We start from the raw sequence: 12,342 nt of genomic DNA on the forward strand, positions 1-12,342 counted from the left end.
TCATCACACCTAAGGACAGTTGGATTGAGATCCACTTTACAAAGACACTAAATATTTGGAAGAAGATTGTGTCTCTAATTCATTGCAAACAACTTTAGGTTTAGATTCTTTAATCACTTTTTTAGGGAATTTATTGGAATTCATCCATGGTTTAGCTAGGAGTGTCGCATCTGGTTTTTTTTTTTGACAAAAATGAGCCTTTTAGGGCTAGTTTGTAAGAGACATTAGAAATGCCTCTAATGTTCCAAAAGAGACACTTCATAGGAAAGGATTTACAGGACTAGGTAAAGACCTAGTGATGAGTTTTCCTTTAGAAGCTTGCTTCTTTGTTTTCTTCCTTGATGCAACCAATTTGAACCCTTCAATATTATGCTCTTCTTAATGATTTGCCAAATTAGTCCAGGAGTTTTTCAAAAATTCTTGGACCATAGATGGTTCTAATTTTATATGGGTTTCTAAGATTCTTTCATCTTAAATGGTAGCATCCACAAACTCAAATTATGAGCTGCTAGGGGAGTCTAACTTCGCAGTCTCTTGAATAAGAGGTAGAAGTTGCTTGTCTAATTCACTTATTTACCCTACAGTGCCACCAACCTGTTTCTTGCTAGACAAGTCAACTACATGATCCTTACTTGATAAACCCTAAACCAACACCTAACATAGTGACAAAAACCCTATCAATGATTGTTTATTAGAAGTTGACTCAATGCATATTGAAGTGCCATGTTACTTGCTATAGCAAAATAGTATCTTCGGTCTCCAATATTCCTAGGACAAACCATATATGTGAATCCATACATGTGTTGAAGTTGGGTTTATGGTTGATGGGATGAAATCATTTGTCCATGGAAAAAAGCTTTAGAATTCATGGATTGACATTCCATTAGTTGACTGACCTAACTCATATGACGTCTTCTAGGAATGAAAAGGAGAACTCAAATAAGCCCTTTCCTAAATATGTTTTCCCCACTTTCCAGTGGAGGTCCATGGGTAACTTGACACACAAGTTAACAATAGTTGGGGGAGTGGACCCCTTGGGCCATATGATTCTTCCATTAAGGCTGTGTTTGCAAACTTCAAAACCAAACTAATACTCATCCTCATAAATGAAAATGGTTATGCGATCACCTTTGACATATGATATCGGCAACTAGCTCACTAGGATGTTGCAAAATGCAAATGTTATTCACAACTTGAGCGAAGGTTTTGGTGCTTTGAGTTTTCTTGACATCTTTGTTGATTGCGATGACTAGAGCAACGATTGTTTCATAGAACAAGAAGTGAAAATGTGAATATGGTATGATGGAATCAATGAAGAAAGATGAAGAACAGGTAGATCAATAATGTGTTTCGTTTCTTCTTTTTTGTCTGAGCATATTTTTTCGACAAATTTATTTTTCATTAATAGTCTAAAATAAAAAACTAAAAAATGAAAGAAAGTGAAGTAATAAGTACCTAAAAGTTTACTAAAATTCTACTTTTGTTCCAAATTATATGTTTTTGGCATTTCACGGGAATTAAGAAACACAATTATTATTTTATGAAAAGGTGAAAAGAGGTACGACTTTATAAAAATGTCCTTCAACATATTGAAAAACGAAATTAAAAGAATTGAAAGAAGAAAGATAAATAAATAAAAGAGAGTATATTAGGCAAAAAGTCATTAATGATCTATTGAGATTGTAACGTAACTTATAATTTAGGATAAATATTTTTAGCAAAATGACTTATAGAGAAAGTATAACATAAATATTTTATTGATGTTATAAAATTATTTATAATGTAAAATTATTTTTTAAAAACAACTTATATTATTTTAAACAGAGGTAACAATATTTAAATGATTGTTAAATGAGGGGATGTGTGTGGGCAGGAATTGGAAACCACAAGAGCATGCATTGCAGCTCTAGTTTAATGTAAGTTCTCAATTCTTCACTGTTAACGTCATGGTTTTCTAAGTTTTCTCATAATGTAAATAACATGTCCACATGCTTTCCAAAAAAAAAAAAAAAACATGTCCACGTAATGTCAAAAAAGAAAAATAAATAAAGAAAGCAAAAGAGAGTAAGAAAAGCGTGAAAATTTTCTTTATCGGTTTAATAATATTAGACACGTTGAACCTGGACGCTTTTTGAGGTCAGGTGCATTCAAAAAGTTCCTAACTAAGCCTACATTCATGTTACACTACTTTGGAGCTGAAAAAAATCCTCCATCGTTCCCTATCTCAACCGTAGTATAAATATGACAACACTATATCCCATTAGAACTATACAAATAAATAAATTTATTATATTCATCGTTTGTATATTCTTAGTGGTGTGGTTTTTGAATATGATAAATCTTCCAGTGAGGTTTCAAAAAATGATGGATGCATTTGATGCTGATATGGCACTTTCAGGTGTGAAGCGCTGCAGCGAGAGTAGCGGAAGCGAGCACTCGCCAGAGAGCTTGCCAGAATTGTCTGATCTCGTGTTGTCTTTTATGGAAGACAGCGAGAGATCAGGAGGAGGAGGAGGAGGAGGAGGAGGAAAAGAAAAAATTGTTCGTGATGAGACCGGTGATGAGGAAGATCTTGAGAAAATTGAAATGTTGAAGAACTTTCTTGATGGAAATGAAGATGTTGAAGAGGATGAAAGGGATGATAAAGAAAGGATTAGGAGAGAAGTTGAGGTTGCAATTGGAGGACTTGTTGGAAGTGATACTTCATTTCCTGGATTCAAACGTTGGTTGATGTCTCAATTAAGGGAGAAAGGTTTTGATGCTGGTGAGTAATTAATGCTATTCTAATCCTTCTAGTAACTTAATTAACGTGTTTTATACTAGTTAATTAACTCTTGATTATTTATTTTAATTCTTGATTTGTTTCTCTTTGTATATAGGACTATGCAAAACCAAGTGGGAGAAAAAAGGAAAATTAACAGCAGGTGATTATGAGTACATTGATGTAAATCTTTCCGGAAAACGTTACATAGTTGAAGTTTCTTTAGCTTCTGAATTCGAAATAGCTCGTCCAACAAATCAATATTCTTCTTTACTAGAGAGTTTTCCACAGATTTATGTTGGTAAAGTGGAAGATTTCAAACGAATTGTGAGATTGATGAGCTCTGCAATTAAAGGATCAATGAAGAGAATGGATCTACATGTAGCACCATGGAGGAGAAATTTGTACATGCAAACCAAGTGGTTTGGTTCTTACAAAAGAACAACTAATGCAGTTGGAACAAGAAAAGAGTTGTCACATTTTTCAGCTGAAACTTTTTTTCCTTAAAAGTTGATGGGATTTGAAGCAAGACATGTGAAAGTATATAATTGTAGAGATGATTATGTGAGGATTAATAATGAGTTTAGAGTTGGACACTTGACTGCAGCGTTAAATTCTGATAATTTTGGATTGTGATTATAGATATGTTTGTTCTATTTTGTATAGAAGTGCTTTTTTTGTGGGTTGAAGAGTACTATTAAGTGATTTTGTCATGTGCTTTGCAAAGAGAAGGACATAAATTGTGCTAGAGAATAAATTTCTCTCATGTATAGGTATTATTTATTTTTTTTTGAATTTTGGGTAGATATACCAAGCAATTGAGGTTCTTATTTTTAGTAATTTTTTGTTTGTATAAGATAAATTTTGTGTAAACCATTATATAGCTCATGATTGGTTTCTTGAGGACAAATATAAATTTAATAATGAAATATCCAATTGTTAAAGAAAATTGGCAAGTCCACACGTTACTCGCTTTCGCAATGTAACGCATTTGTTTGGAAACCATTTTAAAAGAAAAGTTGTTACTCAGTTGACTCTGAGGCACTTTCGTCATCTCAAAATCAGATGTCCAAATTTTTAAATCTGACATCGATTATATTCTTTTAGTGTTTAAGCAATGTCTATGTTTTCCTACTTTCGTAGTGAACGTTTTGCACTAAAAAATAGAAATATTGAAACTAAAAAAAAAATCTCGTTATTTATCATTGAAAAACTTGCATGAAGTTTGTCGAATTGGCAGTCCTTAGTTCCCGAATACTATGATAATTTATCCAAAAATATTCAATACATACTCATTATAACAATAAATATATATAAATATAGAACTTGAAAATTGCAATGAATATACAACTAATCTTGCTCTAGGAGATTTTAAGTACATTAGTGCAAGAAAGTAAAAGGCAGAAAACATATAACAAAAAGCTGAAATCTACAAAGTGGAATTGTGTTTTTTCAAGATTACAAGAGTATTTATTAATCTAATTACAAAAATATCGGAGTATATTTGTGCAAATGGCCTTAGATGTTTCTTTTGCAACTATTGTAACAGCTGAGATTTAAAAGGTAAGAGAAAGCAACAAGAAAAGTGAATCAAATATTGTCTTCTGGTGCGTTACAACCAATAATCGCCATTACGACCTAACCATAGTTCCCTCTAGTCATCATTATGGCGCTATAAAAAGAAAAGGAAGGGGGCACCCACTACATCCAGTAACGGCCATTACGGCTTGGTCGTAGTGGGCTCTAGTTTTTTCTCAAATTTGTCATAGTTTGTTCTTTTTATCTGAAATCCAAAAGCAAACAAAAAACACAAATATAGAAGTAAAAATGCAACAACAAAAAATAAACAAAGTTTAACTATTTAAAAAACTTTGAATAAAACACACAAAAACATGGTAAAGAATGCTACTGATCAAATCTTCACATACTTAATCCATTGTTTGTCCTCACTCCTCAAGCAATTTTCTCAAATAAAAAGGATTCGAGACAAGATATTTTTGCAAAATAGCTTTTAGAAAGAACTTGTATGTGTACCCGTATTGAAATTCATGGTCCACTAAATCAAAAACTAATTATTTCAATATTTGTTTGATTCTAAGGGTATTATGAAAATACATTATAGAGTCTCCCTCAAAGAAAATAGTTCCACCATAGACTTGACCTTAAATCTATGTACCTAATTTTGTCGCTTTTCAAACACATAATTGATCATATTAATGCATTTCTGGTTTTTACATAGAATTTATCACACACGTGTACTTACTTGAATTAAGAAATATTTATTTTTTCGGTCTTAGGAATGAGCTAACTTTTGGGAAGGGAATTTGATTTAGGATTGCCCGACTTACTTCTATTAGACATCATTTATTCATTATATACACATACAAATTTTTATTTTTATTTTCGGGCATTAGGATCAACCAATATTGGGCTGAATAACTATGCGAGGGTTACACAACTTAGCAGGTGTAATTGCCTTTTACTATATTTATTTATCTTTCACATTTTTTTGTTTTATTTTTCCTCACTGAAACAATACATGGTGTGTAGAAATTACATGTCAGGCCAATTTGTATGAACTAAGAAAAAATTTCATCATGCTAACAAGGCAACGAGTCAAGTTAAATTAAACTGAAATGAAGTCGGGAGGCTCTAGCTATTAGAACAAGACTGGTTTATCAACTTTCCTAAAGTCCTTAGCTTCAAACTTAATTTTTCAGAAATTTCAAACTTTCTTAGTGCAATAAAATAACAAAATTTTTTAATATATTCAAATGATTTAACTTAGGGAAGAAATAGATCAGAAACATAAACATACAGACAAACAAACACAAGGTACAAACTATGATAAACAAAAAACAAAGTAAAAAGCTAAGATAACCCCCCCCCCCCCCCCCCCCCCAAAAAAACACGCACGCTTAAACTAAACATTATTCCTAATGTTTTAGAAAGTAAGAAGTTCAAAGTATTCACAAGATCATGGTGAATATGGGAAGTGACCCTAAGACAAATGCCACTAATAGATTGCCTGAATCATTTGATTTTACCTCTACTACTTTTCGACTTGTCTTTGTTGCTCCCACCCTTGTCTTAATAATTCTGCCTCAATTCTCTACTTCCAAACCTGATTTTTATTTGTAGATTTTGGTTCATGTTTGGTAGGTAAAGGAGGATATGGCACAGTGAAGGCTTCTTGCATTGGGACATTTGTTAGGGGCTCTTCTAGAATGGAAACATTTTCTTTTGATTGATCTTTGGAGAACCAGATGCCATGTGCATACAACTAATTATTTTTATTGCTCACTTTCACCCTCCTTGGGTTAGGAAGCTCAATCATATTTTCTTCACATCCCGCACTATTTATAGTCAACAAAGTGTGAAATTCTGGTACTTACAATACAAATGTCAATACTGATGTCTCAACACAAAACACAATGTCATAACACATGTTATAACATCACCTGCTGACAGAAAATAGTGCTAAAAACAGAAGATTATGCAGAAAGTAAGTTGCAGAAAAGTAACAACACAATCAATTGTTAACCCAGTTCGGTGCAATGTCACCTACTTTGAAGGATACCAAGCCAGGAAGGAAATCCACTATGATTATATTAGTTTAAAGCCTAAACAATCTCAATTTACAACTTCTCGCATAATCACTACCTTGTGTGACTTCTACCTAGAACCCTCTACCTAGTACCAGTTTACAGTTGCTTGCCTTTCCACCTTGATAACTTTGTTCTGGCTTGATCTATAAGGTAATGATAATCCTTGATTCTAGGATTCCTCACTGTGAGAGGAACAACTAGATATTTGTGTAGATCATTAGTTTTCTTGAAACCAGGTAACTGGATAAGATGTCTTCTAGTATGGGTTGTTTTGTTTCTGAAAAATAATATATAAGACTTTTCATAGTTGATCTTTTAACCTGAAACTGAACAAAATCTCTTAAAAACCTCAATAATACGGTTTATTTGTTTTTTGTGGCTCTACCAAACAACTATAAGTCATCAACAGGCCTTAAATGATAAATGAGAGGGCCTTTTTTCACATCTTTCATCATTTCCCATCTGACAACTACCATTCCTTCCATTATCACATACGACAATTTATATATACAAAGAAAAAAAAGGTAAGGTGAGATGGGGTCTCCCTGCCTCAAGCCCGTATGATGTTTAAATTGTTTACACTACTCCCCATTCCAAACAACACACATTCTGATATACATGATTTAAAACATAATCACTTCATTGAGCTTATCTGGTATACCTACTTCAGACAAAGTTTTTCAATAAAGCTCTAGCTTAGCATATAATAAGCTTTTACTAGGTCTACTTTAATAGCAAAGAAAATCTTGAGAATTTCTTTGGCCACCTCCCAACCTTCTAGCTCACCTCTAGTGAAAAACCCAGAATACCCCTGACTTCGGAAATAAACTTCCGAAATGCAGGAAAAAGGTGTTTTCGGAGATGCATCTCCGAAAGCGCCTTTTTTTTAAAAAAATTTGACTTATTTCGGAAATGCACTTCCGAAAACACCATTTCGGAAGTTCATTTCCGAAATACTGCGCGTTTTGCAGATTAAGCAAAACAGCCCCCTCCCCCTAATCATTTACCCTAATCTTCTTCCAAACTCACACCCCAAGAGATTTTTGTGCAAACCAGTTCCAAGCTACCTCAAAGGCTCCAACTACTTGCTCTATTACATTCAAAAGTCCTCAAATCCATTCAATCGGTAAGCATTTTGATTTTAAGATCTATGATTAAAATGTATATTAGGGTGTTTACAAATAGCAAAAAATGTATTAGGTTAGGTTTATACTGATATTTATGATGTTTAGAATGTGTAGACATAGGTTTGATGTTTGGTTTTGGGGTCTGCCATGGGAGTTGCAGAAAACTCCATCGCAGGGGTGTTTCGGAAGTTCATTTCCGAAAACACCTCCATCCCAGTTTTCGGAAATGAACTTCCGAACTGTATCAGAGTTTCAATTATTTTTGTTTCTTCTTTTGTCTCGCATATTAATCGATTTCAATTGTTTACAGGAACATGTCAGGCAACCAACCAGCACGCATCAGACAGGGGAGAGAGTCTCAAACTGCGTCGGCTAGACGCGAGCGGGCGGCGGCGCAGCTGGCGTCGACCCAGGGACGGGGGCAGGGCCGGGGACGCCGTGTGCGAGTTCCCGTGGACGTGGGAGAGGGTACATCTGCTTCAGGATCTAGGAGTCGGCTGGCTCGGGTATCTTCTTCCCGCCAGCGAGAGGAGGAGGAGGAGGTGCCAGTGCCATACTACGAGTCGGAGGGTGTACCGGAGGTTGACCCTCCAGCCGGGGAGGAGGATGAGCAGGAGGATGGCTATCCGGGAGGGCCCTTTGACACTTCCGTGCTGATTCACTACCACGATCACGTCGCTCGGCGGATCTGGGAGGGAGAGGTATTTTTTAATTTAACCGTTTATTTGTCACCATTTTTTATAATCTAACCGTTTATTTGTCGCTTATTTAATATATGTCCGCTTATTTAATATATGTCGCTTATTTGTTTTTTTTTGTAACAGGAGAGAGAGCCGCTGAAAATGGTCAACCACGCCCGCAAGATTTTCGGTCTGTTTAAACCAGCAGCTGAGTGGTTTAACGACCATGTGCGAGGTTCAGGGCTCAGCGGGCTCTGCATGACGGGGTACACCACGATCAACACCGGCATGCAGGGGGCATTTGTGGAGCGCTGGCACAAGGAGACGTCCTCTTTCCACTTGTCGGTTGGGGAGATGACGATCACCTTGCACGACGTGCAGTGTCTTCTCCACCTGCCGATTAGGGGGCCGCTGTTGACCCACTCCAAGATCCAGAGGGTGGAGGCCATTGAGTGGATGATGCTCTACTTGGGCATGGAGCACGAGGTTGCTCACTATGAGTGTGCCACGACTTCTGGGCCTCATGTCCGGTTCACCACACTGAGCACTTATTTTGAGCATCATCTGGACGCGGCTGCCGAGGCTGAGGGTGCGGGTAACGAGCTATTCACAGAGTATCACCGCGGCTGCGCTCTCCGGTGCTGGTACATGCATGTGGTAGGCGCTGCATGCTTTGTGGACAAGAGTGCCAGGTACGTCGATGTGACCTACCTCCGCTACTTCATGGACCTGGATACCGTTCACCAGTGGAACTGGGGGGCAGCTACTCTAGCATACCTCTACCAGAAGCTGAATGAGGCCTCCAACTGGAGGACGAGGCAGTTGGTCGGATCCTGCACACTGCTTACGGTACGTTTTATTTTAATACATTATCGTATTTATTTATTTATTTATGTTTCGTATTTATTTTTAATACATTATCGTGTTTCTGTTTCAGAGCTGGATCATCTCCTACTTCTCCCGCATCCACGGCTTTCACATCGATCCTGCGTACGTGGACGTCATGCCCAGGGGCGCCAGATACGATCTCCAGAGGGGGAACGATGCGGTGGGACCATACCGTCTGTACTTGGACCGCACGATGCACGACGATGTCACCTGGAGGCCGTTCGTCGACTACGCTCAAATTGTCCCCTTTGACGGCATTGCTCTATATTCAGGCTGGTTGGCATGCGGGACCGGCATCATGGTCCGGTATCTCCCAGAGCGGTGCATGCGTCAGTTTGGATTCGTGCAGCGGATACCCAGGTCACCGTTTGAGGCTGCTCCCGACACAGTGACCCGAGTGCAGCTCACTGCCATATGGGCGGAGTGGCAGCATCATGTGGTACCGCAGGAGTACCGTCTCACTCGGGTCACACAGGACTGGCACAGTAAGGAGGGGTACGTCACATGGTTCTACCGGGTGTCCCATCCTCTACTGAGACCCGACGTTCCCGGCGCTCCTAGGTCAGCACATGAGGAGATCCTGGAGAACCAGCAGGCCGAGGATGACCACGCCATTGATCTCCTGCCGATCTGCCAGCGGATAGAGATGCTTGGGCGGGACGCCTTGGATCGGGGTGTCGTTCTTCAGGGCGGTCCAGACGCAGTCGCCGTGATGGAGGCGATCGTCACTGATGCGGGCCGTGCGGCGGGGTACAGGCGGCAGAGGAGGGCTCAGGGTGAGAGGGTTAGGCACATCCAGTAGTGGTCGGGTTTATTTATTTTTTGTTTTCGGATTGTATATTGCGCACACTATTACTATTTGGTTCGGCTTGTATATATTATTTGGATTTTATTTATCGTATTAGTATTTTCAGTTTATCTGTTGCTTATTTTATTTGGCGTTTGCGTTTAATTAAAATGCGAGACTATTTAAGAAAAAACATTAAAAAAAAAAACACAGTATCTGCATAATTCGGAAATGAACTTCCGAATTCACCCATGAGGTGTTTTCGGAAGTTCATCTCCGAAGACACCCCCCATGAGGTGTTTTCGGAGATGAACTTCCGAATTATGGAAATTTTTTTTAAAAAAAAGCGCTTCGGAAGTTCATTTCCGAAGTAGGGGTATTTTGGGATTTTCGCTGGGGTGACCCCCATAGGGAGGTGGCTAAAGAAATTTTCAAAATCTTTTTCCCTTTCAATTGATTCATAATATGCATCATGTCACATGCCACTACAATATTCTCATGTATGCACCTTTCAAGGATAAATCCTTTTTGATGAGGAGACACCAGTTTGTCTATGTAGTCTTTTAGCATATTCACTATAATCATATTCAAGATTTTGTTGATTGAGCTGCATAGAGAAATTGGTCAAAATTGATTAGGAACTTTAGGAATCAGACATAGGTTAGTACATTTCACTTGTGCATACCATCGAGTTTTCCCATAAGTTCTTGGTGAAGTTGCAGACACTACCTCCTGCCACATGCCACGAGTTTTGATAAAAACCAGTCGGGTGTCCATCGTGTCTTGAGCCTTCCAAGGGGCCATATCACACATTACTCTCTTGATTTCCTCATCCTTTAGATCTACATTTAGCTAATTGATCTTATTATCTTCTAATCTTAGGCAAGTAATATGCGTTTGAAACCATGCAAACGCATCAATTATGAGTAACTTCTTATATCCATCATTAAACATCTTTTTGATTCTATTAGCATCACCTACCCAATCTCCACAAGTATCTCTAATAATTGTTATAACTTTTTTCCTTCTCCTTTTCACTGCTTTGATTTGATAGTATTGAGAATTCCTGTCACCGTCCACTAACCATTGTTCTCTAGATCTTCGATACTAGGCTAAATCCTCTTAGTGAAGAATTTTTATTATCTCTTGTTGAATAGTTATTTCAAGATGTCATAAACCATTGTGGAAATATATTTCGATTCCTTCCGATCTCTCAATCAATTGATCCTTTTTCTTTAGGATACAAGGGTATGCACCTTCAAATTATCTGCATTATGTCTTACTTTGAAGAGTATGCCCCTTCAAATTATAGCATTGATTTAAATCGCATTTTTTAGTTTGTGGTTTCTGAATCTAGTGTTGATCAACTTTTAGTTGTCATTGATGGTGTTTGCTTATGGAGTTAACATGTGAAACCTACTTTGAATTTGCTGAAAGAGCAATAATAGTGGGAGTTGAAATAGGAATGAGTGATTAAGTTAGGGTATTTCACATATCAATGATTAAAAACATTCTAAAATATGGTGTGGAAATAGGAATGAGTTGAAATAGATTAAAAATGAAAAGATAAGAATTTAAGAGAAATAATAGTGGGAGTAAATCACAAAGAAAAATCTTTTAATTAAGAGTCCAATAATGGCCATCTATTTTTAATTAGTTAGTAATTGTTTCTTTCATTCAGAAAAGACGTTGGCAAAAACTTGAAGATATCGTCGATATGTAGGCAACATTAGACGCAAGCAGCTATAAATCGATGCTATTTGCTTGGAAAGTTACCCTTTTGAAAAACAAAATTGGTTCAATGTAAGAGAAAGGTCTTCGAAAAAAAGCTAATTCACATGCTCTTTCCTTTCTTCTACCTTTCTCAAATTAAAACTCAAAATGGACACAACAAAAATATAAAAAGAATAAAACTAAATTTGGAGGAAAAAATGTGAGAAACTCGGTAAGCAGATTTATTGACAGAAACCCAAACAGATCTCACAATAACCGGCCAGTAAGCTTCTTCGATTTGATTTAGCTACAGCCGCAATGGCAAATTCAAGATCTAGGGTATTGGTTTATGTTACCACCCTTTTCTCGGTACAATGTAGCTTTCTAAGTCTAAATAAAATCAAAAAGAAAAACAAATCAAAACATAATAAAGAAATATAAAAAAGTAAGATTCAAACAAAACTGAGCTGTTACTGAAAAAATTGAAAACCCAAAAAAACAAGAATTTGAAAAATTGTGGCTACAACTTCAGATCTGTGTTAACTACGAGCCGGAACCCTAAAACATGAGGACTACTGTGGAGGAATGGAGCGTATTTATAATCATGGAACGAGCTCTGTCCCGAGGGAAGATCGTGACCATTCATCTGTAATAGATCGAACGGATATCAAGAGTTAGTACAAATAAAATTAATGGAATGGAATAACTTTAGGCTCTAGTTGCCTGTAACCTGGTCTACCGTGAGCCATTATTTCTCACCGTTAGATATATTATTATT

At 37.1% G+C, this 12,342-nt stretch overlaps 1 protein-coding gene and 1 non-coding gene across 2 annotated transcripts; one reads left to right on the forward strand and one right to left on the reverse strand.

Annotated features, from left to right (window-relative positions):
* The first annotated feature begins 2,364 nt into the window (after positions 1-2,364).
* On the forward strand, positions 2,365-3,656 carry LOC131598023 (uncharacterized). The gene is made up of 2 exons (XM_058870672.1): positions 2,365-2,764; positions 2,880-3,656. The coding sequence occupies exons 1-2, from the start codon at positions 2,365-2,367 to the stop codon at positions 3,266-3,268; spliced, it is 789 nt and encodes a 262-aa protein (XP_058726655.1). The 3' UTR covers positions 3,269-3,656.
* An 8,124-nt stretch (positions 3,657-11,780) lies between these two features.
* LOC131600920 (small nucleolar RNA snoR109) lies at positions 11,781-11,880 on the reverse strand. The gene has a single exon (XR_009283522.1). It is a non-coding gene; the product is annotated as a small nucleolar RNA snoR109 (small nucleolar RNA).
* Between the last annotated feature and the right edge of the window lie 462 nt (positions 11,881-12,342).

This window comes from Vicia villosa, linkage group LG4 (genome assembly GCF_029867415.1).
Source record: "Vicia villosa cultivar HV-30 ecotype Madison, WI linkage group LG4, Vvil1.0, whole genome shotgun sequence".
Classification (NCBI taxonomy): domain Eukaryota; kingdom Viridiplantae; phylum Streptophyta; class Magnoliopsida; order Fabales; family Fabaceae; genus Vicia; species Vicia villosa.

Excerpts from the sequence above, each read along its gene's own strand:
- LOC131598023 (XM_058870672.1), top strand. The coding sequence starts at position 2,365 with ATGGATGCATTTGATGCTGATATGGCACTTTCAGGTGTGAAGCGCTGC. Across the intron at positions 2,765-2,879 it reads GGAGAAAGGTTTTGATGCTG|GACTATGCAAAACCAAGTGG; the intron begins GTGAGTAATTAA and ends CTTTGTATATAG.